The sequence below is a fragment of the Equus przewalskii genome, chromosome 13, assembly GCF_037783145.1.
Source record: "Equus przewalskii isolate Varuska chromosome 13, EquPr2, whole genome shotgun sequence".
NCBI lineage: Eukaryota > Metazoa > Chordata > Mammalia > Perissodactyla > Equidae > Equus > Equus przewalskii.
In genome coordinates this window covers 83,133,634-83,160,253 of record NC_091843.1, presented here as the reverse complement: position 1 = coordinate 83,160,253, position 26,620 = coordinate 83,133,634, and the positions used below count along the sequence as shown (strand labels likewise).

General features: G+C 38.3%; 1 protein-coding gene across 7 annotated transcripts in view; it reads left to right on the top strand.

The window, feature by feature from the left end:
* ATG10 (autophagy related 10) overlaps positions 1 to 26,620 on the top strand; it is a 209,423-nt gene that overhangs the window by 126,116 nt on the left and 56,687 nt on the right. For all 7 annotated transcript variants that reach the window (XM_008530658.2, XM_070569784.1, XM_070569789.1 and 4 more), the window contains 2 exons: positions 5,365 to 5,503; positions 19,332 to 19,429. In XM_008530658.2, the coding sequence (XP_008528880.2) occupies positions 5,365 to 5,503; positions 19,332 to 19,429 (237 nt within the window). The remainder of the gene's footprint in view (positions 1 to 5,364; positions 5,504 to 19,331; positions 19,430 to 26,620) is intronic.

The following is a 26,620-nucleotide window of genomic DNA, read 5'->3' as shown; positions in this document are numbered from 1 at the left end:
GTGAGTGTTGGGTTAGATGGAGTGATTCAAGTTCTTTTCACTATTAGAGTTCTGTGATTCTGTATATTGTAACATGGTATCAGAAATTTTTGTTGCCTTAAAAAAATTTTATTTTGGAGAATTAAAAATATTCAAAAAAAGTCGACAGAATGGCATAATGAACACCTATGGACCCATCAATCGACTCCAGCAATCATCACTGCGTGCCCAGTCATGCCCCTTCTACACCACCGTCCGCTGACCCCTCGCCTGTGTTATTGCAGAGCAGATTCCAGACAGCCTCTCTTTATCAACATAACCCTCTGCCATCTGTATTGTTAGCACCTGAGGTCTTAGAAATTTAATTTTGTTTTTAACAAACTTCAAATTGCTTCACTTTTTTTTTTTAAGATTTTATTTTTTTCCTTTCCTCCCCAAAGCCCCCCAGTACATAGTTGTATATTCTTCGTTGTGGGTCCTTCTAGTTGTGGCATGTGGGACGCTGCCTCAGCGTGGTCTGACGAGCAGTGCCATGTCCGCGCCCAGGATTCGAACCAACGAAACACTGGGCCGCCTGCTGCGGAGTGCGCGAACTTAACCACTCGGCCACGGGGCCAGCCCCCTTCACTTTTTTCCTTTTCATTTTTTAATTGAAATTTTTAGATAATTGTAGATTATCTAAATAAGAAATAATCAGAAAGATCCCATGTATCCTTAACCCAGTTTCCCCCAGTGATAACATCTTGCAAAACTATAATATAATATCGCAACCAGGATATTGGCATTCATACAATGCACTGATTTTATTCAGATGTCCCCAGTTTTACTCGTGCTTGTGTGTGTGTGTTTGGTTCTATACAATTTTATCTTATCACATGTGTAGGTTCACGTATCCACCATCGTAGTCAAGATAAAGAACAGTTCCGTCACCACAAGGATTCCTCGTGTTGCCCTTTTATAACTACGCCCATCTCCCTTCGCCATCCCAACACTAACCTCTGCTCTGTTCTTCATTTCTAAAATTTTGTCGTTTCAAAGATGTTATATAAATGAAATCTGTAACCTGTTTGGAGTGGCTTTAATCAGTTGCATAACTCCCAGTAGATTCACCCAAGTGGTTGTGTGTATCAATAGTTTGTGCTTTTGGGGCTGGCCTATGGCCAAGTGGTTAAAATTCCGTGCTCTCCACTTTGGGGGCCCAGGTTCTTAGGTTCAGATGCCAGCGCGGACTGACTCCACTCATCAGCCATGCTGTGGAAGCATCCCACATGAGGGAAATGGAGGAAGATTGGCACAGATGTTAGCTCAGGGCTAATCTTCCTCAAGCAAAGTAAAGAGGAAGATGGGCAATGAATGTTAGCTCAGGACAAATCGACCTCACCAAAAAAATAAATAAGTAAATAGTTTGCACTTTTTATTGCTGGATAGTGTGGAATGGATGTACCGCAGTTTGTTTAACCATGACCTGTTGAGGGACATCTGAACTATTTCAAGTTTTTGGCTATTCTGAATAAAACTACTATGAACAGGTTTTCATTTGTCTGGGATAAATGCCCAGGAGTGTAATTGGTGGGTTATATGGTAATTATGTGTTTAGGTTTATAAGAAACTGCCATATGGTTTTCCAGAGAGACTGGGCCATTTTATATCATTTTATATCCAAGCAACAATGTATGAGTGATCGAGTTTCTCTGTATCTTCACCAACATTTAATGGTGTCACTATTTGTTATTTCAGCCATTCTGATAGATGTGTAGAGATATCTCATTGTTTTAATTTGCATTTCCCTGATGGCTAATGATACTGAACGTCTTTTTCATATGCTTATTTGCCATTTGTATATCATCTTTGATGATATTTTGCATTTTTATTCCTCCTTTAACTTCTTTTCAGACTTTGGGGTGGGGGTGGAGTTGCTGGTAAATTCCTATGAAGTTTGTTGTGTACATAGACGGGAGGAAACACGTCTACTACAGAAATAAAAATATTGCTTCCTGAGGTTCTCAGCTCTGTGTTAGAGTCTCTGGGAACAGAAAGATGAAGAAGACAAGAACCTCAGTCTTGAGTTCTAAAGCCATCTTGCTCTTTTACCTAGAAAGGGAAGCAGAAAATATGCAGAAGTCTGAGATTTCCAAGTTGTGTGATTTCGAAGGATGATGTTCACGTGGGCATCAAGAAGGTGACCGTGATGGGAAGATCCCAGTAGACACAGGCCAAGGATTTGATTCATCAAATATGAGTTAAGGATGCAAAAATGTCTTTGCCCGGATATGGCTACCCAGGGCAAGGGGCTGGGTGACACAGCAGCACTCCCAGTTGGAGGACGAGCCCTCCTGGCCCTTACGTCCCACAAAGGCAGTCACTTGCCCATGAGCACAGTGATTAGAGTGGGGCTTCTCACAGGCTCTTCGAAAAGCTTGCTCTGCCCCCTGTCTCTTATTCCTTGCGCCTTCGAACTGTTCTAGAGAATCTGGATCTATGCCCAATTGATCACTAGTTGCAGTACCTGGTGTCAACCCTAGAACATTCCTGAGTGCTTAATTTTAGTTTGAGTGAAGGACATTCTTTCCAGGAATTTTATCCTCCCTACCAGGACTGGGTCTCAGGTAGCCTTTTCATGCAGAAATTAACGACCCAATTCAGTGTTCACTTAAGAATTGGGTGGACAGTGACTGTCTGAGAAGAGACATAATAGCTGAATAGTGAACAACAGAATAAACCCACACTCACACACACACACACACACACACAAATCTAATTCATGGTACAGGTGGAATTAAAAATCAATGGGAAAAAGATGGACTATTAGAAATCTGGGGAAAATTGCTATCTCACACCATACACAAAAACAAAATTCAAATGGATTAATGATCTTAATGTAAATTTAAAAGCATACATGTATGTCTCTGAGTCTGTGTGTGTATGAGTCTGTATGTGAGGATTAAAAAAGTTTAACATGTTTATAATTTTTAAGGGTAAGATGGGACAAAGCAGGAGGCCTTCTAACGAGGACATGTGACTCAGAAGCTGCAGAAAGAAAATGCACAGATTGGGAAAAAAATCTTTAGGATAAAAGGTATTAGAAACAAAGTTAAAAGAAAACTGAGTAAAGATGTCATATATATATACACATACATATAGATGCCACACATATCCTTGCATACCTTTGTTTTTCTGTGGTGCAGATATATATGTCTATCTATATGTACACAATTATATATATATACACAACCGTAAGTTATTTCTAATGTACAAAGAGTTTATATAATTCAATAAGAGAAATGCAAACTAAATGTCAGAAAAATAAACAAAGGATAAGAAGCAGCAAATCACAGAAGAATGCAAATTACCCATAAATACATGAATAGATGTGCACTTTCACTAGTAATCAAGAAACTAGAAATTAAAACAAAAAATTGACATTTAAAAATTCATCAAGTAGGTAAAAATAAAAACAAATAATACTCACTATTTATGGGATATGGAAAAGGGCATTCTTATATATTTTTTCTGGGAATATAAATTGGTACAGCCTTTTTCTGAGGACAGATTGGCAGTATCGAAATTTAAAATGCACATACCCTTTCATGCAGTAATACCATCTTTAGGAATCTGCACCATAGAAAAATAGAGGTGTACAAGGGTATATGTGCTAAAATATTCATTGCAGGATTAGTTGTAGCGGCAGATAATTATAATCAACCTAAAATATCTAGCAATGTGGAATTTTTTTTTTAAAAAACACTGTGGCATAGTCATACAATGGAATACACTGAAGCCATTAAAAGAAGAAGCAAGATCTATAGTACTGAGGTGGCAGCACGTGGTAGGATGATTGTGAGTGAGAAAATCGAAGGAATATATGTATATATAGCAAGATTTAATGGGGAGGTGGGATGGATGTATGTCTGTGTGTGTGTGTTTGTAGGCTAAAAAATTAAAAAGTCTAGAAAAGTACACATTGACCTGTTAAAAATGGTTACAAGTCTGAGGTATAGAAGTGCTGGGATGAGGGGAATGTCACATTTTATTTTATGTACTTGTGCAGTGTTTGCAATTATTTTTTATCACAAAGATATAATCTTTGACCCCAAGAATGAATTTGATCAAAAGAATTGCTTTGAAAGAAGATATAGATATCTTTGCCTAATGAAAATTTAAATAAACAAACAGAAAAACCTCTTTCTTGTTACTGTATTAATTTGCAATATCTGGAATATTTATTTCAGTGATCTCTCTCTGGTTACTTAATTCCTTGTGTTTAATTGATAGTGTGTACTGGAGTTTAGTGAAAAACTCTTTTGTAAATCTCTCCAGCTGTGATTTATTTAGTGTAATATCTCCCCAATGAACCGCCTGTGAGTGGGGAATTAGTAAAGCAGATACAGATCTGGAGAGTAGTCTGTGGCTTTACTTATCTCCGCAGGAAAGCTTATTTCATATTGATAAAGTTTGAAATCTTTCCTGTAGCTCTTCCCGATTGTTCATTGTTGTTACTGTTTTAATGAGAGGTAGAAATGAGCCAAACCAACCTGCTTCTTTCCTTCTACTAAATTAATTTCAAAGGAAATTCTTCAACGCAAGTAAGTGAATGTGGATGGAACCAGGTTCTGTCTCAACACGTCCCTTTAATTGCTTCTAAACATTAAGATACATTCTTAAGAAACCCCCACACATAATAAAAAATCAACCAATAAAGAATGATGAGGTGAGAAGCAAGCTGGCTATAACCATCTTTGCTTACAAAACCCTGTTTAAGTTGACATTAATAATTGCCTTCTACTCTAAGTCAAGATTTATTGTAGAAATATACCAAAGATAACACAATAATAAAGAAAATGGATGCATCTCAGGTTTTGAATGTACCTAACAAACTCGACCTCTTGCAAAATAACTTTCTTATTCAAAATGGAACTGGGAACTGTTAGGCACACAATGAATCATCTTTTGGCAAGTACAATAGAATCTTTAGGGACAATTTCACAGCCTCTTGTTCAATTGTAGGGATGTTTTTAGCTTTCACAGGTAGGCAGGAAGGTAGCTTGCGTAGCCATCATCTTGTGCTAAAATTGTACAGTAAAGATTTTTCAGAGTTGCTCTTGCAATAGATCTTTCTGCTTTTTTTTCTTCCTGTTTCTTTACCCAGAGCTGCTTTGTCTCTCAAAAACAATCTGGAATTACTTAATGCTAATGTTTTCTGGTTTTACTATTTACCCAGGACTCAAATGTTAAACATGACTGTGGGAACTCCCTTTCCTGACCTCATAGCCCTATATTTATTTAACTGTTATTTTGCAAGAAGGAAACTTCATCTTTCCCTGTCTATGTCAGTGTACTTTTTTTTATTGACAAACACGTTGTGTTTTTGTTTCTGCTTTTTTTCAGGAGGCTTTAGAGCTACCCTTGGATGATTTTGAAGTGACTGAGAGCACAGCGACCAACGAGGTGATTAAATATGAGTATCACGTCCTGTATTCCTGCAGCTACCAAGTGCCCGTGCTTTACTTTAGGGCAAGCTTTTTAGGTAAGACCATGTCAGAAGCTACATGTAAATTCCTAGCATTTGCGTGTAAGGCAGAAAGCAGATTTGGAAAATTATTCTTGAGAGGGGAAAAAAAAAGAGTTAAAAATAAGAAAACTGTGGGTGAGGTAAAGTTTTACCAGTAAATTTTCTCATGCTTTAGGAAGAATATCAAGACTTCAGAGTGAATGATATCATCCCAGACTTCAGTCTGATCTTCAGATTCTTGGCCTCCTGCCCAAGGTTGACTAAGCCCCCTGGCTCTTTTTCTTTTCTTTACTTTAAACAAGTTGGAACAACTTAAAGCTACACTGTTTATTTACTTCTAACTTTACAGTAAAAATTTCTTTCAATCTCAAGCGATCCCATTAACTCAGAAGCCCCCATGCTTCCTTCCCCAAACGCTAATTATTATTTCAAGAACCATTTATCAATTAGTTTAAGCTATACTTAAAAATAGCAGTAACGTTTCCTCTCGCCATCTATACGTCTCTAATCCTTAGCTTCCTGAGATGCTGTTACTCAACCCCGTCCCCTTGCCAAGAAGGTGGAACACCCTGTTTCCTTGGAAGCCTTGGCTAATAAAGCTTATTTCATCAGCAGCCACATGGAGTCCTCACCCCGCAGCCCAGCCCTGACTGCCCCCTTCATGTCCTCCAGCTAAACGACTCTGGGCCCAGGGACCCGAGCAGCCGACTCCCCAGCACCCACCTACCCCATTTCTCTCTGGCCTTCTCAGCAGCATTTTGCATTCTGAACAGCCTTCTAACTTTGTCTGGATAGCTAAGACATCTGAATTTAGGCAGTGATATTTTATTTTTAATTAAAAAGTAGCTTAAGCTGCTTTGAATGTGTATTTGGTAGATTTAATCACTTGCTGCCTTATATTGTTTAATGGTCTCTAATTTTGCCGTGTTGGCGGTTTAGCAAGCACTTAGGATTTAAAACACAAGAACAAATTCTCATAGACTCCCTGGTGAGAAGATTTTAATCTGAGGTGCATTTCCTAAGAACTGACAATTTGGGGTAAATTTTCAGCATGGGACATGGGGAATTGAGGACACTGATAGCTTACTACTTCACCAACTCTTGCTGCAGATTTATCCGCGTGGTTATTACAGGCCTCTCCAACACTCACTTTATTGTAATTCTGTTTGGTTTGGAGCCCAGAGGTTAAAGGAAGCTTCTTGGCAGTGAACTGGGTTACACTAAAAAGTAGAAGGAGATACGTTTATTTACCAGACGGAGAGGGAAAATGTCTCTCTTGATTTGCATTGTGATGGCTCTACTTTGTACCTTCTCGATTCAAAGACATGTTGAGGCTGTAGGTAGAGGAAATAGGACACTACTTCTTCAATACGGTGCTTTCATATAATTAGTATTCACCATAAGCAGTTAATCACTAGAGAAGAGCTCCCAGAGACAAAACAAGTTGTTTAGCTTGTCAGCATTAGGGAATCGGAGGTGTTGAAACATGACTGCTTCGAGCTGGAAGTGGGTCTTGCCGAGGCCAGTGGCTGCGAGCAGACGGGTGCTTGGCTGTTACGTGCCCACAGCTCCCCTTACAGTACAACACAGTAACTGTTCCTGCAAGTCCAATTATATTTTAATGAAATTGGTATACTTCCTAAGATCTTTTCTTCATGATGGTTCTCTATTTCTTGAAAAAAACCCCTAGCATTCTTGGATTCTATTTATATACTTTTAAGATGCTCTTCATTAATGTTTAATAAAGGAAAACCAAAACAAGTCACTTATTTTATGTGGAAGTATTCCTTGTTCTCCCCCTCTCCATTCTGTGTTGCATAGAATGAGTATTCGGAATTTTTAAATTCCAGAATTCTTTTAGAGCTTATTCAGGTACTTTAAAATATCAAATTTAAGTTTTGCAGAGCACACTGAATGGTTTCTTGTGGAGAAACATGAAAAATGGTTCTTGCCTTTATCACAGTCTCATAATTTCTTTTCTCTTTTCTACCTAACTTAACCTAATGAGTGTTCTAAAAATGTATTGCCCTTTACTCTGGAGTCATAATTTTTCATTTATTCCCCTCAATCCGTCCCCTTTTCCTGTGATGTCTGATTACTCGGCTCTTTCATCTGTTTGTTAAACAAACCTCTGTCAGTGTGGTGCATGGATTCCTAAGGTCTTCCTCTTATTCCAGGTCCAGATTTTTCTTTGTCTCATTCTAAGAGAGTTCCGACCTAGAAAGAGGATGACTATAAAATTTCTTGCCCAGGGGTCTTTTTTTGTTGCTTCAAAAATAGTTCACTTAGCCTTGTTTTCGACAGATATTTAGAATTTCTTTTGCATTTGATTGTTAGTAAAAATTATTTTCTTTGGTGGTCTGAATTTTCTTTCTGTACCTCTTTTTTTAGGAAAAGCAAGTAGTTCCCATTTAAATTGCCTTTACCTTTTCTTTTATCAACTGGCTTAGATTCCAGAAGAAATCTTTATTCTGTTTCTTGAAACGCAAATCTGTTCGCCTGTGATTTCCTCTTATTCCTCTGTATTGTCTAGTGTCTACCAGGCCAACTGCCACCTAAGGCTCAGCTAATATACCACTTGCTCTTGTCACTCCCACATCACGTCACGTCACATCACATCACATCGCATCATATATTGTATCACAAGTTGCACTATAATAGAATTATTATTTGTTTACGTGTCCCCTATAAAATAGTAAGCTAGAATGTAGGGCTTTCAGGTAAAAAGAGGGAGGAAGGAAATTAATATTGAGTACCTACAACCTACAAAGTGATGAGCTTTATTCATGGCTCTGTGTGTGTGAGTAATAGTTATATGACATATATATTATTTGTCTTACTCATTTTGATACCCACAGAATTGACTGTGGCACAGCATCAACAAGTATTTATTGAATGAACCAGTAATGAGGAATTTCTAACCATTTCTGCTTACAGCCCAAAGATGGAAAATTGTGATAGTGCCTTATTTGAACTGCTCTGATAAGTTATAAGGAAGAGAGTACTGCTGTTGTCTCCAGGAGACTCAGGACTCAAACCATCTATCTATCTTTACTCTGTAGTCTGATACTTCTCAGAGACCACAGGAGTAGTTGGCTAAGGAGAATGGAAAGTCCCAAGGACTCGAGGGTGGGCGTCCAAATGAGCTGAGCAGCAGCCCCACTTCTATAAGCACGTGTTTTTATTTGATCCTCGAAGGCCAACAGCCATACTGAGACAGCATTCTGCTTCTGGGTGCCTCATCTCTACTAGCTGGACCTAAAGGAGCCCAGCTCCCTGTGGGGTAACATAGATTTAAGAGAAGAAATAACTCATTCTCAGTGTTCTTTTTTCCCCTAACTACTACTTTTTTTCCTTTTGGGACAGGTGGTGGGACACGTTAATACCATTTGCTGCCCAGCAGTGGCTGAGAGGTAATTGCACCTCTGTCAAGTAGTAATAAACAGCCTATATTCAAATAGTGCTTTGTAGTTTATGAAGTCCATTCTCACAAAGCATTGACATCTTTGAGTGCCCACTGTCTTTTCCCCCCATTGTTGCTAAACATACTGTGTTAAAGAATTATTTTTATACCAGAGGCTTCTATCTACTCCCCAACAGATCATTCCAGCAGCTTTTTTATGTCCCATCTTCCCTTTTAGGGGCTTAGCATTTGTCACAAGCCGATGGCAAATGTTAGACAAGACCTTAGCCAGAAACCTCAGGCATATACATAATGGCATTTTGCTTCACCAGAGTCCTAAGCTTCCTTAGTTCTCCCTTTCATTACAACTAGAGATTTCTATATTTATTTCAGCTTGACTCCTGATTTATTTCTTCTCTGTCTCTTCTCTTTTTCTTTGTTCTCCGTCTCTATGGAAAAGAAGATCAAGTGGTTCTTCTCATTTTCAAAATATTTAATTATTTGGCTGACATATGGGTTCTTTTGGGGAACCATTTTGACATATTTCTTTAATTAGTCAGAAGGGCTGCTTTTGAATAGGGGAAGAGACATTTCTTTTGTTCAGCAACTGAATGTTTGATTATTCTGGAGATCCATTCTGTTATCGGCTAAGGGAGTAGGGGTATAGAATTAAAAATGTAACCCAGCTATTTCATGCGGAAGATTTGTCCACTTGTTGCACACCTGAAGGATGCTTTTGGAGAAATGGGGTGAAAGAAATAGCCAAAGAATCATTCCTTCTCAAATGCAGCATGAGCCAAACCAAAATAAAGTCCAGCCTAAAGGAAGAATAATAGAAAGTTTGGAATGAGAGCGTTATATAAATCCTCAAGGAGGAGGAAGAAGCTGGTCCATGGTCTGGAGCAGGAATCTTGGAGCGCACAGAAGAGGAAGACAGTAAAGCAGGAAAGATTGAGTTGGAGGAAGTTGGAGAATAAAAGTGAAGTTCCTCTGCTCTGCCCAGCAACTTGCTGGAAGTAACAGGCTGGCTTTTCTGAAGAGGCTGGAGAGCACTGGAGAAGGGGAGAAGGGTGCGTGCAGGGCTGGAGAGAGCATGGCATACCTGGGGAAGAGTGAGAGGCCAGTTTGGAGCCGGAGTTTCCTTAAGATGAATTGTGGAAGAAATGGTTGCAATGATATGTTGAGGTCAAGTTGTGGAAGAGAAATGGATGGGAAGGGGCTGGAGGATATAAAGGAAAAGTCAAACAGATTGGGCAGAAGTGAATGGAACCAATGGAGGGATTTCCTAGAGCAAAAATTATGACTGAGCAAAACAGAAAGAGGGATAAATGAAGGGTGAGAAGAAATTATGAAGAATGAAATTTTAGGGAGAGGAATTTGGCTTGTTTCTTGAATTGTTAGAATTATTAAAAATGTTTTTATAATAACCTCTTAGAGAAAATGAGCTGGAAAGAACATATTTTCGGGGGAAAATTACCACGGCCAGTACAGTGAGAGTTAAGACAGCTTGCTGAAAAGGAAAAATCTCTGGATTAGAGAGGTACTTAAGGACTGAGGCAAAAATGATTCTATTTAATTATTACAATGAGAAGAAAATAGAAAATGATTTGACAGATAATTTAATTTAGAATCTTATTTGTAGAGAATTTTTGGGAATGTTCATGTATGCCACTTTTATTTATGTAAACAGCTAGTAAATCTAGCCAAAGTCATAATAATGAAATGGAACATGAATTTTGGGAGATTAAAAAGAGATTTTAAGGACTAAAATGAAATGTGAAGAGCAAACAGTGAAAGTTATTAAGAAAAATAATGAAAAATTATTTAACTAATTCAGAATATTCAAACTGAAATGTTCAAATAATAGAGGCAATATAATGAGAATTATGTGTTGAACCATGTAAACGTTTGAAACTTCATGAGGAATTAGGGTAGAAGTAGGATGCTGGGTTAAGATGTATGATGGGAGTAGAATCTCACTGAAAAATCAAGCCCCGACTTAAAAATGTACTAAAGAAAAGGTACTGGACAATGTGAAGCAAAACCTAGGGGACGGCTTATTAGCCAAAAGGTTTATTCTAACCTGCGTTAGGACAAAACATCACCTATGCAAAAGCAACAGATTTTAAGTGGATCCAGAGGCCAGGAAGAGGACATGAAAAGATAAGTAAATTTATTTTCTTACCTGCAAGAGACTATACTTCGGCTCTCTGGGACAGATGCGTGTTTGTGTTGTGGTCCATAAGGAAGAAACATTTCTCTGCTTACTCTTCACAAATGAGCCCTGCTTGAAATGTCTATTAGAACATACATGGGGGGCCAGCCCCGTGGCCGAGTGGTTGAGCTCGCGAGCTCCACTTTGGTGGCCCAGGGTTTTGCCGGTTTGGATCCTGGGCGCGGACATGGCACTGCTCATCAGGCCATGCTGAGGCGGCGTCCCACATAGCACAACCAGAGGCAGTCACAACTAGCATATGAAACTATGTCCTGGGGGGCTTTGGGGAGAAGAAGAAGAAGAAGAAGAAAAAAAAAGGAAGATTGGCAACAGTTGTTGGCTCAGGTGCCAATCTTTAAAAAAAAGCATACATGCGTGCCTACTGCATGCACAGCAGAAAAATGCAGCCTATTTTTTAAATATACTGAAAAAAAAAATCGCTGAGCAACTTGAAACTAGTTTGTTGCTTTTCTCCTCCTTTAAAGTCATCAGAGCAGAGTTCTTCAAGTCCGTACATTAGGTGCTGTGCTGAGAAAGGGGAGACTGCGTTCTCCAGGGAAGGGACCAACGTTGGATGGATAGTCAAGCTGCTGCTACCGGCATAATAGTGCCATGTTCTGGGAGTACTGAGATTTGAAAATAACCAGGAGTCCAAAATGCTGAATACTGGAGTGCCAGGTCAAGAGGTTGAAATCAAAACCTCGGAACACTTTGGGTGGAATTGAAAGTAGAGTGTCTTCTGCTTTAGAACCAGCACACCTAAGGTTGTAGATATTCATCTGGAGATGTGATCCTTGGAGTTCTGATGAATAGTGATGTCTCAGAGTTGATGTCTGATTACTCCTGTTTGTGCTGTTGGGCATATTTCTCATAAAAATAGATTATAACATACATAAACTTTCTGATGTAATTTATTTATTTTTATTTTTATTTTTTTTAAGATTGGCACCTGAGCTAATAACTGTTGCCAGTCTTTTTTTTTTTTCTTTCTGCTTTTTCTCCCCAAATCCCCCCAGTACAGAGTTGTATATATTTTAGTTGTGGGTCCTTCTAGTTGTGGCTCGTGGGACACTGCCTCAAGGTGGCCTGATGAGTGGTGCCATGTCCGCGCCCAGCATCCAAACCAGCAAAACCTTGGGCCACCGTAGTGGAGCGCACGAACTTAACCACTTGGCCATGGGGCTGGCCCCTCTGATGTAATCTTAAAAGTGTCACTTATTTTCTAGTCAAAATTACTAGATAAATACATAGCATTTAAAAAATTTGAGATGATAATTTTGAAAATAGATAATTATTAAGCAAGACTTTTAAACCATTTACTTGTGCTATATTAGGTATACTTGTTTGCAAATAATTGAACCTGACTGATAAGCAGAAAAGGACTTACTGGAAGGGTAGATCATAGAGTCAGTTGAAGGCATTCGAATGACAAGATGGGGAATACCTCCCTTTGGCTTTAGTGCTGAGAAATGGGGCTCCGCCTTCACTTATTTTGGGATTTCTCTCCCACATGGAAAGTGTGTTTGGATGCTGAAAAATCAAATATCCACTATAGTTACATCTCGTCAATACTATGGATTTATATAAGACTGAGGCTTTTTAATATAAATGCAAAAAATTCAATGATTTTTTTGTCATAATTAGTCAGTCTTTATTCTTAGTAATAATTGTGCTAATTGCTCTAGAAATAATGTTGAACTTTCATCTATTCAACCATTTGAAAATGTTTATGCACAAGGCATGAAGATGTTTCTGGAATGCAGAGATGAATAAAGGAAACCAGAGATGGACGATGTCCTCAAGGAGCTTACAGTCCAGGGAGGGACACAAGACAGGTCTGAAATTCACAGTGAGAAGTAGAATATGTTATGGGCCACCAGGCAGAGAGTAGATTGGTGGTTCCCAGGGGCTGAGAGGTGGGGAGATGTTGGTCAAAGAGTACAGAGTTTCAGTTATAAGGTGGCTAAGTTTTGGGGACCTAATGTACAGCATAGTGACTGTAGCTAATAATACTGTTGTGCACTTGAAAGTTACTAAGAAAGTAAATTTTAAGTGTTCTCACCACACACACTCAAAAGGTAACTATGTGAGGTGATGGACGTGTTACCTAACTTTATTGTGGTCATCATTTCCCAATGTATGTATATCGAATCATCACATTGTATACCTTAAAATTTACACAATGTTTTATTTCCATTATATCTCAGTAAAGCTGGGGGAAAAAATTGCCGCCAGGCCACAGAGGGCTGAGATTACCTTGAGCGGGGTGACCAAGAGAGGCCTTGGCTGGACTTGTGATTTGTCTGTGCAGTGATGAGGGAAAGGGCAGCCACACCTAGTTAAGAAACCCAGGAAAGGCAAAATTCTAGATTCTCTTAGGTTAGACAGTGTTGGTGGAGTCTACTAGTGGCAACAACAACAACACAACTAGTATGTGTGTATCCCTTTATAGTTTACGAATTGCTCCGGGTACAGAGACATACGGTGTGATGGGGAAAGTGCAGGGTCTGGAGCCTGAAAGCCTTGGTTCTGATTCCCAGCTCTGCTACTTACTAACTGTATGACCTTGGGGAAGTTATTGAACTTTTTGTTTCCTTTCTTTGATTAATGAAAAAAAGTCGAGACAATAATAATATCAGTTTCATTGAGTTTTGAAGATTGTGAGCTAATATATGAAATGAGGCCTGGCACATAATAGCTGTCAATATTGCCAGCTGAGTTTTGTATTCTGATGCTTACATTGTAAGGTAGAAACTGTTACTATCCTCACGCACAGACATAAAAACTGAGTGCTCAGAGGGTACACGAAAACTAAGGAGTTGAGACAAACCCTATAGCCTGTTTTTTACTGTGCAACGCTGTCATTCAAATGACAACCAACATTTAAGAAAAAATAAGTTAAATTAATTATGCTGTCATATGTAAGTAAAAGAACTTGCCACAATCTGTATTTTTGGAATTTTTATTCAGATTTCCTGAAATTAATAAAGATACAAAATGCTAAAAATGTATGTAGGGATAAAAATTACAGAATTAGCTAGCATAGTAGCTGATATGAATGTACATGAACAATTAACACTCATTTCATATCAGAATATGATTTTCTCACTGAAGCAAAAATGAATTTTCCCCTTTGGTGGAGCATCATCTCTGCCTTACTGTGTGACATGAATATTTATATCCTTCAAAGTTCTTGTGAAGACAATATATTGAATAATGACAGATTTCATCGTAAAAAATCCACTCTTTCCTTTTTATTTCTAGTGACCACATTCAGAACATTATTCTTAAGCTTACTCTAAATAATTTATACTCTCTCTAATCTTCATTTTGGGAGGTAGGAAGTTTTGGCAAACCATGCACAGTAGGACAAAGGTGAGTCCTGTGCTTGCACTCGAGTTAGGTAGTGCTAGTGAAATAGCTCACGTGTTATCTGATTCATGAAAACTAATAGCCCTGGGAAATTTAATTTAGAAAGCTGCACATTTTGAGTAATATATAGATTACTTGACATGTAGGTTATTATTCAATTGAGAGATTTTATATGAAAATGTTAAATTAAATGCTACTGGCAGTTGCTAAAGATTGTACTTTTTAATTATTCTATTTTTCATCCAATGTCTCTTCCTCTTCTGTCATTGACACTTTCGGTTGCTGACAGAATATTCCTTTAGCTCAGATGTGTATTATCCATCCAGGTGACATCATTCCACTCTGAGCGCACACAGTAGGCACTCAATAAGCACATGTTAAATAAATGACCTTAATTTATTGTGCTCACTTTGTGGGTTGCTGTTGAAATTCTTTCAGCTTCTCCTCCAATTGTTCAAGTATGCAGGAGATTTTAGTCGCTTCTCAGGCTCAATGTGATTAATGAGACTTCTAAGCATGTTAAAATTGGTGCCATTGAATATCTTGGGCCTGAAACTAGGGGGTTGTTGATTGAGTATGCTTATATCTGCTCTGACTGAGGCCAGATAGAAAAAATAGACCTTCTTAACAGGGCTTAACATTTCTGATTGAAGATACCTTCAACTGAACATGAAGGCACATAATAATGTGCTTCTTGAGCTTAACCAGGTACTTGTTTATGCCCACATTTTAATTTTAGGTTAAAGTTTTGGGCCTTCAGTTTTCATAAATAGATATATACAAAATTACGAAGTTCTTCAAGTTTCTGCCATATTTAAGCCCTATTTCTGTGCTGTGGTGCCTTATATTTTTACCTATCTCAGTTCAATGATGTCAGTGGGATTTCTGAAGGCTCCATTTTGTTTTTGGAATAATTAGAGTCACAATCATATTTGAATATATTGTAGGCATCGATAGTATATGGCATGGTTTTGGAGATATTGCTGTTTGTGTCGAAATGTTTTGTTTTTGTATAAAAGATCGAAAACTAACTTTTGTATGTTGTTGATCGTGAAAGTGTGAGCTATGACCAGGAAAACCAATGATGAAGCCTTAGGGAAAGAACCCACATCATACTTCATTAAGTATTATTGTCATGACTGTATGTGAGAACCAAAGCCATATTACCCAGATCTTCTATAGCGTAAACGGTCAGCAGACACTGGAGAGATTGACACTCTTGTCAAAGTAGCTTGCGCAAGCATTCATTTATTCATCCTTAATGTGTTTTTAAAGTTCTGAAAATGCACTAGAGAATGTAATCGCATCCATTCACTTAAAAAACACAGTTCTCCTGGGGCTGGCCCCGTGGCCGGGTGGTTAAGTTCGCACGCTCCGCTGCAGGCGGCCCAGTGTTTCATTGGTTCGAATCCTGGGCGTGGACATGGCACTGCTCATCAAACCACGCTGAGGCGGCGTCCTACATGCCACAACTAGAAGGACCCACAACAAAGAATATACAACTATGTATTGGGGGGCTTTGGGGAGAAAGAGGAAAAAATAAAATCTTTAAAAAACAAACAGACAAAAAAACACAGTTCTCCTTTCCAAAAGTCCCTTACACCCCTATGTTCATTGCAGCATTATTTACAATAGCCAAGATATGGAAGCAACCTAAGTGCCCATCAATTAATGATTGGATAAAGAAGATATGGTCTATATATACAATGGAATACTACTCAGCCATAAAAAAGAATAAAATCATCCCATTCACAACAACATGGATGGACCTTGAGGGAATTATGTTAAGTGAAATAAGCCAGATAGAGAAAGACAATCTCTCTATGGCTCCACTGACATGTGGAAGTTAAACATGTAAACAAAGAGAACAGATTAGTGGCTACCAGGGGAAAGGGGGGGTGGGAGGGCCCAAAGGGTGAAGTGGTGCACCAACAACACGACTGACAAACAATAATGTGCAACTGAAATTTCACAAGATTGTAAACTATCATAATCTCAATTAAAAAAACCACAGTTCTCTTCGTAGCAAGCGGGTGGCACTTTTACAGACATGCATATAGGAGTATCATGCATCTTTTTATGTTTTGAACTTATTTTTAATTCCTTGTGATTGTCTGTTATTCTAAATTGACCAGATTATTTTTTAATTCCTGTATTCTAAGGTGTTAAATTTTTTTTCTCTAAATTTGGTGTTTGAAAACTTTTGGCACATACCCTGAATTCTAGCTTCAAATCTGATGAAAATATTCTATAATATTTGTTCTGGGTCTTTCCACATTGTTGCTAGGCTTCTGATTTGGGATGAATGCTTCCAGCAGAGTATGCAGGTTGTTGACAGTGGTAATATCCAAACCATTCACTCCATCCTTAGATTGTTGACTGAAATATTTTGAGGAATAAAATTAAAATCGTTACTGATTACCAGATTTAAACCCAGTCTTCTTGTCTAGGTCTGCAAAAGCCTTTCTCTGTCTTGGACTTTATAAAAATAAAGTTAAGGAAGGCATTCTTTCATTTATCATGCATTCAGGGAATATTTATAAAGCATTTGCAATGTGTGAGTGAGGCGTGCAACTACACAGCAGGACTGCAGAGGTGAAAGGATAGACCCAGTGTCCACCCTCAGAGACAGCGTGGACGAGCAGGAAGAGCACTGAACTGTGAGTCCTGAGACTCGAAGTTCCGCTCCAGTGCAGTCCTGAACTGGCTGCATGATTTTGGCAGACATGTATTTCCCAGACCTTTTTTTGCCTAATTTATAAAATTACTAATTGTACCAGCTCTAACATTTTACTATCCTACGACTTGATTTCTTCTAACTTTGACATCTGAAAAGCATTTTAAAAGCATGTCATCTATTTATAATTTGATTGTTTAGATTACTATTTCACACTGAAGTACTTAAGATCCTATTCCCCTCTTCCAACATCAATACACGCATGTGCACGTGCATATTCTGAAGATGTGTACTTCTTAACTTAAGGGCAAAGTTTGGCCCTACTCTGTAAATGTGTTCAGAAAACAATATAACACAGATACTGAAGGCAGCTTGTTTTTAACTTGTAGCTAAACATGACATTCAAATGTTAATTGGATGAATAAATCTTGTTCATTTTACAGACATGGAAATGTCAATGGAATAAAACTATTTATCACTAGATAATGGTCTCCTGCCGCCAGATAAATGCCAAGATGAAGATACTTATTGAAAATGTATCAAAATATTCTCTTGCTATTTATTGAAAATAAAGGTTGAGGAAAAGTTCAACTTTTCAGGTCAAACATGAGAAGTGCCCTGCGTGGTGTTAGTCTATTACTATATTAAACACAATGTTCCTGGTATAGAAGCACGAGAAAATTCTAAGAAATAATGGTCTCTAAATGAATCTTTTAGTTTTGCAGTATGAGAATTACTGGAATGGTACAGTGGCGGCTGGGAAGAGATACCTAAATGTGTTAAGCTCTTACTGTGTGCCTGACACAGTCCTGGGTGTGTTCACTGACGGAAGCCTGCTCATGAGAACAGGATTTGAAAAGGATTATTATCTTCATTTTATAGGTAAAGTTAAAAGCAAATAATTTGCAGTCGCATAGAGAGTAAGCGCCAACGCCAGGATTCCCACTCAGCCAAGACTCCAAATCTAGTGCCTATCTCCTGCACCCCACCTCTCTACTTACAGTCAAGTCTGAGCGCAATACCTTTTGGTGTTGGGGGCATTTCAAGTAGATTATTTCCCCAAGTTTTGTTGCACCTGATGATCAAATACTTCTTGGGATCTAATGATTTTTTATATTGATGAGTTTTCTTTAAATGATATTGTCCACTTCCCTAAGGAAACGAGCACACTCCTAAGTCTTGAGGACTTGGTAGCTCTGAATGGGCCATATAGCGCTAAAGTCTAGCAGTTAGAGCACTTTCTTTCCAGCAGGGTGTGGTTTGAAAGTCTTTGGTGAATTCCCTCTTTCTACTTTCTTTTCTGAACTTAGATATCTATTTCTCCACTTATCTTGTGACATAGTGGTCTTCATAAAATACGTTATTTGGTTGATTAAGAAAATATGTGAATAATTGAAGCTGTTTAAACAAATAAAAGGAGAATTATTGTTCATTAAAACTTTTACTAACCTCTTCATGCCAGCGCCTTCTCACGTCCCTCCACCCCAACAATCCCCTTCTCCATGTGCCACCGACACTGGGTGTTACTGTCTCCCTCCTCTGGACGATCGGAGAACTGCAGTTTTCCTCTGGCAGCGACCACTTCCTACCTAGTATTTTAGTTATTGATATGCTGTTGATATACTTGTCATGGTTTCCCTAGTAGGAGGTAGGCTCCTTACTAAGAGAAGTTGTGTGTTTTCCTTTTCTCTATTCCCCGTGGTACCCAACAGAGTGATTTGGACATTACAGATATTCAGTCAGCAAGAGAGAGAAAGAAGCATGTGCATGGTCTTTGATTTAAGGACTCGGGGAAATATTAAGACTTCAGAGGTATCCGTAGTGCACTATTGTGAAAATGGGAGTCTGTCTACCTGGTCCTTTGCCTATGCTTTTATCTGTCAGTTCTCTCTAAAACACATTTGGATTTTATTTATTTTGTAAAATTTCTAGAGGCAGTGAATGAGCAGATAATTTAACTGCTAGATGGTTACAAAGAAGAGAAGCTTGAATGTTTGTTTCTCTCAGGTATAAAATAGTAATTCATATGGCTCTTTTTTGATATATAAATAGTATGTGTACTAGTAAAGGTTTTTTTTAAAAATCATAATCTTCTTCCAGTAGTTTTAGGTAGACACCAAGCACCATTGTGTCAAATGGATTATTACCTGACCGTCTTTGCCATGCACGTTCACAGATGGAAGACCTTTAGCTCTGAAGGACATATGGGAAGGAGTCCATGAGTGCTATAAGACACGGCTGCTGCAGGGACCGTGGGACACTATTTCCCAGCAGGTGAGAATATTTTCATTTTATTGTATATGATGCTTTCCCTCTGCTTCTCTTTTCTTCTGCTTCTCTCTCCCCTACTCTTTTTCCTATTTCACTCCTCTGCATCCTTACAGATTTCAGCTCAGTTTCCTTTAAACACTATCCCAGACCCAGGCTTGGTTTAGCCTCCCTGTTATAAGCTATCATAGGACCCTGTAATTTTCTTTCATAGTGCTTATCACAATTTTAAATTATATACTTAGATTCTTTTTTTAAATTGATGTCTTTTCCACTATACTATGTGCTCCCTTGTGGGCAGACCGCATCGTCTGTTTTCCTCTTCATTGTACACCCAGCACCAGCACAATACTTATCATCTAGTAGGCGCTCAATAAAAAGGCATTAAGTAAATAAAAATAGGAACTAAGTGGGCATATACACTAAGAAATAGGTGATTTAGCTTGTGTTACCTGTAATGTTTCAGGATTTTACACATAGGTACATTTGTAAAAAAAAAAATCTAACTTTTGATGAATAATAGGTTTGTAATAGTGATCTGAAAAAGTAGAGAAAATAGATCTGTCAATCAAGTCATTATTACTGCCTTGCTAAAATCAGCAGTTAATTATTTTAGAAATTTAGAAATACTCATCACCTCGCAACCAATCATGGTTTCCTTAAAAATATTTTTTACTTAGATCAAAAGTCTTATTTTTTCCCAGCCTCTGTTAAGCTTAATCAAAGCTTCCTTTAAAAATGACTTTATCAGCCATTAGAATTTTTATGCTCTCTTATGTGTTTGATCATAATAATGACAGTTTACCTCTCAATCAACATAAGAATCCTTAGCATCTCGTAAGTAGTTCTTTGACAATGACTGCAAATGACCATTTTCTGGGTTTTAATTGAGGACAAAACTAGGTTTGAGCCTTTATATGTTTCACGCTGCCCCTCACCTTAGTCCTTTCCTTCCCCCTCCCACTTTCACCCTCTGAGATCCAACCCTAAGGCCTCACCTGGAACAATTAGCAGAGCCTCCCAGCTCTCGTCGTCCTCTCCTTCCCTCCCTGCCCCTTACCATTAGTCACTTCTTAATCACCACTGCACTTACCTTAACCATGTGCAAACCTGCAAAGCTCCCCAAAGGCCTGTGGCCTATGGTCTGAGTGCCTCCTCTGGGCTTCATGGCTGCCACTCCCTGGCTCCAGCCTGCCCTTTCAAGCGTCTCTTCTTCTCCTCCCCTCTACACAGCTGTTCATTTCCCTGAAGCCATCTCTTGCAGTTTGTCCTTGGAATTCTTTCCAGGTTTGATGCCTTCCCTTTTTGTTCTATTTGCATTTTTCCTACTTGTTCTCTCATATGTTCTTTTCTCTGAAACCACCTCAGCTCACAAAAATGGCCCCCTCTGAAGCTCTGGTTCCATAGACCAGGCATGGGTGGTTGCTATGAAGAAGGATAATGAGATGTGTAAGCAAATCCGCCATAACGATTTTGGCAAGGCATTTTATTTTATGCAAAATATTTTAAATTAACCTTTAAGTATGTCAAAGTGAGTAATAAGAGTTTCAACTTCCAGTGTCTTGTCATTGACCACAAGCTGTCCAGAAATGTATACTGTAGTGTCAGAATCCACAGGACCCATAAGATGTTTGGTTCTAAGAGTAAAGGAAGATGGCAAAGGTAGAGGAAGAGAGCATCCAAAAATATATGTGTGTTTAACTTTAGTGCCTTTTTCTCTGCTCCTTCTCAATTACATTTTTCATTCTGCTCCTGAGCCCATTCTTATCCTTTCCCTTTTTCTGTCGCCAGCAGTCCTAATATTAATCTCCTTAATGGAAGCCTATAGCACAGTTCCTGGTGGTCTGTGTCGTTTGAGGTTTTAATTCCATATATCTCTGTTCTGACTCGTGACATATGAACAAGATTTTGAACTCAGCTGTATTTTCTTAGTTTCCTAATATGATGTTGCCAATAGAGTTCCTTCCATTGATAGAACTCCTAAGTTGCTAAACCAACCAAATGAACCAATCTGTACTTCGATTGTTTATCATGGAATTGACTAATATCTTTCAATTTATAGGCATATCAGTATCATATAGACAGGCTATTAGTGGACCGTCTTTTTCTAGCTATTGTAGTCTGTAATGACCAAATCCTATCACCATAAGCATTACTATTTCTAACACCAGGTGTGGGGCCCATTTAACAGGAGGGATGTTTGGTATAACCAAGCTACAACACAGCTAAACATTTAGATGTCCCTTCCAATTTGTCTTACTGAGGTTGATCACTGGACAGCTATCCTGCTTTTGAGACAAACTTTATTTGATTAAGCTTTAGAATTGCTCATTGCAGCGCATGTCCAGGCATTAAGGACCTAGCAAGGGAAACCTGTTTGTTGCCATTGCACTGCTTGCAGTTGAAAGTCACCTTGAATATTTCCTTTGGAGGTCTTGGCTTTTCATCCCAGATTAGTTCATGGGTTGGTATTTACAGGCTTTTCGTTGCTGGAGATCTTTGAGAGGGTAGGTCTTCATTTTGGTAAGGCCCCATGTGGATAAAAAATAGTGGGGTGAAGGGGAGAATGAGCTGATAGAATATTGGTGGCACCAAACAGTAGATACCATTTTGCGGTGTTGTACTAAAGAACTGTTAGCTTGCAGACTGAACATGATAATGACATCCCGTCCTCCAGAGCAGCTTAAAAACAAAAGCAGCCTTCGCATAATATAAAATGCATCTCACTTCATTTTCAGGCTTGATTGTGCTCATATAGTTTGTTGCTCTTCATCTTTAGTAATCACACTTCCGTTCTCTCAGCATTTGTCTTGATGATAAGGACCTGTTTATATCAGACGTGAACCCTCTTCTTTGAAGACAAGCCACTCATGAATCTCATACATTTGATTATGATGATTACTTACCTGCTTTTGTCCAACATTAGGGACTACCTATTATCTCAACCCTGCAGCCTAATAAAGAACTTCCAAAAGAAAGTTACCACGTGCCTCCTTGGATCTGCCGAAATTGGTGGAGTGAATGTTACAATAATGATCACTGGGAGGTGTGGGCTCTCTGTTTTAGGTAAAGAACTCCTGTGATCCTGGGCTAAAATCATAAGATTTTAAAAAAGCCTTCAATTTTACTTGAAGATGTGTGTGTGTTTGTGTATGTGGGTGTGTAGTGGTCAGATAAGTAATTTTTTCTTACTGTCTTCTTTTTTTTAAACTTTACATTATGGAAAATTATGAGCATATACAAACGTAGAGATAATAGTATAATGCACTTACAAACTCATGGCCAATCTTGTTTTTTTGGTATCTTACCCAATCTGGAATTTTTGGGAGGCAAATCCTAAACATCATCTTCTCTCATCCAGAAATATTTAAGTATGTATCTTTAAAAGGTAAGGGCTCTACACGAATGTTTATAGCAGCCTTATTCATAATAACCCAAATGGAAGCAACCTAAATGTCCTTCAGAGGGTGGGTGGATAAACAAACTGTGGTACATGCTTACCATGGAATACTACTCAGCAATACAAAGGAACCAACTATTGATATGCTCAACAATCTGGATGCATCTCCAGATTATTATGCTGAGTGTGAAAAGCCAGTCCCCCAAGATTGCATAGTGTATGATTCCATTTATCTAAAATTTTGTTGTTGTTGTTGTTCAGGAAGATTCAGCATGAGCTAACATCTGCTACCAATCTCCCTCTTTCTTTTTTGCTTGAGGAAGATTAGCCCTGAGCTAACATGTGTGCCAGTCTTCCTCTGTTTCGTATGTGAGTCAGCACTACAGCATGGCAGATGAGTGGTGTAGGTCTGCACCCAGGATCTGAAGCTGCGAACTTGGGCTGCCAAAGTGGAGTGCGCCGAACTTGCACTACAGGACTAGCTGCCTAACATTTTTGAAGTGACAAAATTATAGATTGGAGAACATATTTGTGGTTGCCAGGGGGCTAGAGAGGGGGTGTGGCTGGGAAGGAAGTGGTTCTGGCTAGAAAAGGCAGCATGTGGGAACCTATGGCAGTGGAAATATTCTGTATCTGACTGTATCAATGTTAATATCTGGGCTGTGATCTTGTACTATAGTTTCACAGGATGTTACCATTGGGGGAACTGGGTGAAGGGTATGGTGAATCTCCTTGTATCATTTCTTGCAACTGCATGTGAATCTATAGTTGTCTCAAAATAAAAAGTTTAATTAAAAAAGGACTTAAACATAACCACAATTCTATTATCACAACTAAAATAGTTTCCTAATATTTCTTAATATCATTAGATAAGCCATTGATGTATAAATTTCCTCAATCGTTTCTTATTCTTTTTTTTTTTTTTTTACAGTTTCTGCAAATCAGGCTGCAAATAAGATTTATACATTAAAGTAGTTAACATCTCTTAAGACATTTTGAATCTAAGATTTTCATTCCTCCCTCTTTTTTTTTCTTATGGTTTTTTTTTGTTGAAGAAACAAAGTTGTTTGTCCTATAGTATTTACAGCCTGGATTTTTTTCCCCCTAATTGTATCTCTGTGGTATTATTTAGTGTTTCCCCTTGTATTTTATATAAACTGGTATTTAGATCTTGAGGCTTGATTAGACTCAGGTATGTTTTTTGGGGCAAGAATACGTCATAGGTGGTTCTGGATACTTCCATCAAGAGGCACATAAAGTCTGGGAATCACTCTTTTTTGTGATGTTAGCAGCCATTGATGGTTATTGCCTGCTGTATAACTCATTTATCTAACATTTTGGGCATTGCAAAATGGTGACGTTCTAAGTCTATCGTTCTTTGCTTATTATCTGGACTGCTTCTATAAGGAGACAGTTTCCCTCACCAGCTTAGTTACCTGAGGTGTCCTTTGTACAGAATAGGCAGGATAAATGCTTGATTCTTTCTCTTTATGTTCTAGCATTCAAAATAATGAGTTGGTTCTTTAGCATCCTCCAAAGGTGGCCAAGAAAGCTTTTTATGTATCTTAATGAACTCATGGATGTAAATGTTTTCTGCATTTCAGTTCATTGAAGTGATTATTGATGCTCGATTCACTTCATCTTTGGCCAGTGAAAGTCTCTTTAAGTTGGCTCCTGAGTTATTTTGATATAACCCAAGTAGCTTTCCTAGCTTCTTGCTGTTTAGTGTGACAAGTTGTTGCACATTCATGTTGTGCGCCTAGACTTGGGGTCAGCCATTTTCCACGAAGGCTTGCTTCCTTTCAGAGCCTTTATTGAGGTGCTGGAGCCAGACAGAGCGGGTTTGCCTCTGAGCACCACCATTTACTAGTTGCACAACCTTGGGCAAATTACAAAGACTGTTATTTTTCTGTTGAAGATAATGGTAGCATCTACAGAGTGTTGGTGGGAAGACTAAGAAAGAAGGTTTATACCAAGGTCAACCTGTGTCACATCTCCTTTCAAATATATTCTTTCTAACGCCTGAACTGTGCCCTTTAAAGTTGGAAACCAAGACTTTTGAGGAACTTTGTTTTCTGATTCCGCATGCCTGAGGAAGCCTGTCCAAATGCAAGTAAATGAATGGGATTGGGTGGATAAAAGTGGAAAGAAACTCACTGATTATTTTCCCTCCTGTGTTCCCATGCACTGCTGAGAGAAAACTGAGTTAAATATTTGTAGGGAGTGGAATGGGAGGAGCCTGTGCAATACACATTTTGCATATCTCAAATACCACTGATTTCATTTTGAAGCCTTTAGCATATTTAAAACATGCAAAAATATGACAGTTACTTTCAGTGAGTTTTCATTATCTTTCCATGCTAAATCTCTCAGAGTTAAAAAAAAAAATCAAAACACAACAAAAAACAAAACTCCTTGCATACCTTTTGGTGAGTAGATTGCGTCTGACTCTGAGAGATGCAGGAAGTCACTGGTTAAGGATTCTTAAATAATGAAGCTTGGTATGTTGCCTGGTGATTTATAATGCTGGCTGATAAACTGATGATTTAATTGTGCTTCCTCTGGTAATAATCTTCAGTGCTCCAGTGATGTTCCAGTGATTGGCTTTCTTCTGAACTCAGCCTCCCTGGAGTCTTTAGGCATCTCTTTTACACAACATCCGATAACTGACTTTTAACTGTTCCTATTTTAAATAATACAAATCAATTAAAACACACAGCTGTTTAACAAAACTTCTCGGTGTTGGTATAGGTCTCGGTGGGTATTTCCTGATGGCTCATAATGACATCAATTTAGTGCACCTGATAGGATCTGTGTGAACTGGAAGTGGCTTAATTCTTAAATGACAAGAAAATTAAGAAGGCTTTATGGATTGCTGCTGCTGCTTCAGAATCACTGCCAGCTCCATTGCTGGCTCTTCCATGGTGGAGTTTTATTTAAGTGGGATTGAAGACATCATGTGATTGTTTTCTCTGTAATCTGCTGCTAATTTGTTGATTCTGAGTTTCATTCTGAGTATTCATTCTGAGCATTAATAAGTCACTTTAGTGGATAGGTTTATGGAGCCACAGTAAATGTATCTATCTTGTAGACTTTTTTTTTTTTTCAGCTGAGGAAGATTTGCCCTGAGCTAACATCTGTGCCAATCTTCCTCTACTTTGTATGTGAGTCACCACCACAGCATGGCTGACAGTGTGTAGGTCTGTTTCTGGGATCCGAACCTGTGAACTCCAGCTGCTGAAGCTCCAAACTTAACTACTATGCCATGGGCCAGCCCCTCTTGTAGACTTTGTAGAAACCTTCCAATGTTTTAACTCAGTGTTTCTATCACACTTTCCTGTCTTAGGAGAGTGAAATATATTTTCATTATTATATCATTTTCTTTGGTATCTTAGAGTAATAATGACAGTGCTATTTTTCTGTGTCTCTGTTGGTAATTATTTTTAGGTTGTAAATCTGCACCTGCATTGTGACTTATAATGTTTATTGAATGCTGATGCTTTGGATACCATACATCATCAAATTGTTTCACTTTCCATATTCATTTTTTTACCAATTCAGAAACATTTGTTACTCATACTCCATTGTGCTTTTCTTGTATGGGGGTAAAACACACATTTTTATATATTTTGTTTGTTCCTCAGACTTTCTTTAAATTAAGAAGCACATGAAACTTCTTTTTGATTATCTCTAAGTAATTAATTTTTCTCAAATTCTTTTTAGGCTTTACACCCTACAGTGTTTTTGAAAAGTCTTCACTTCATACTAAATACTATTTAGGAATTGATATAATATTA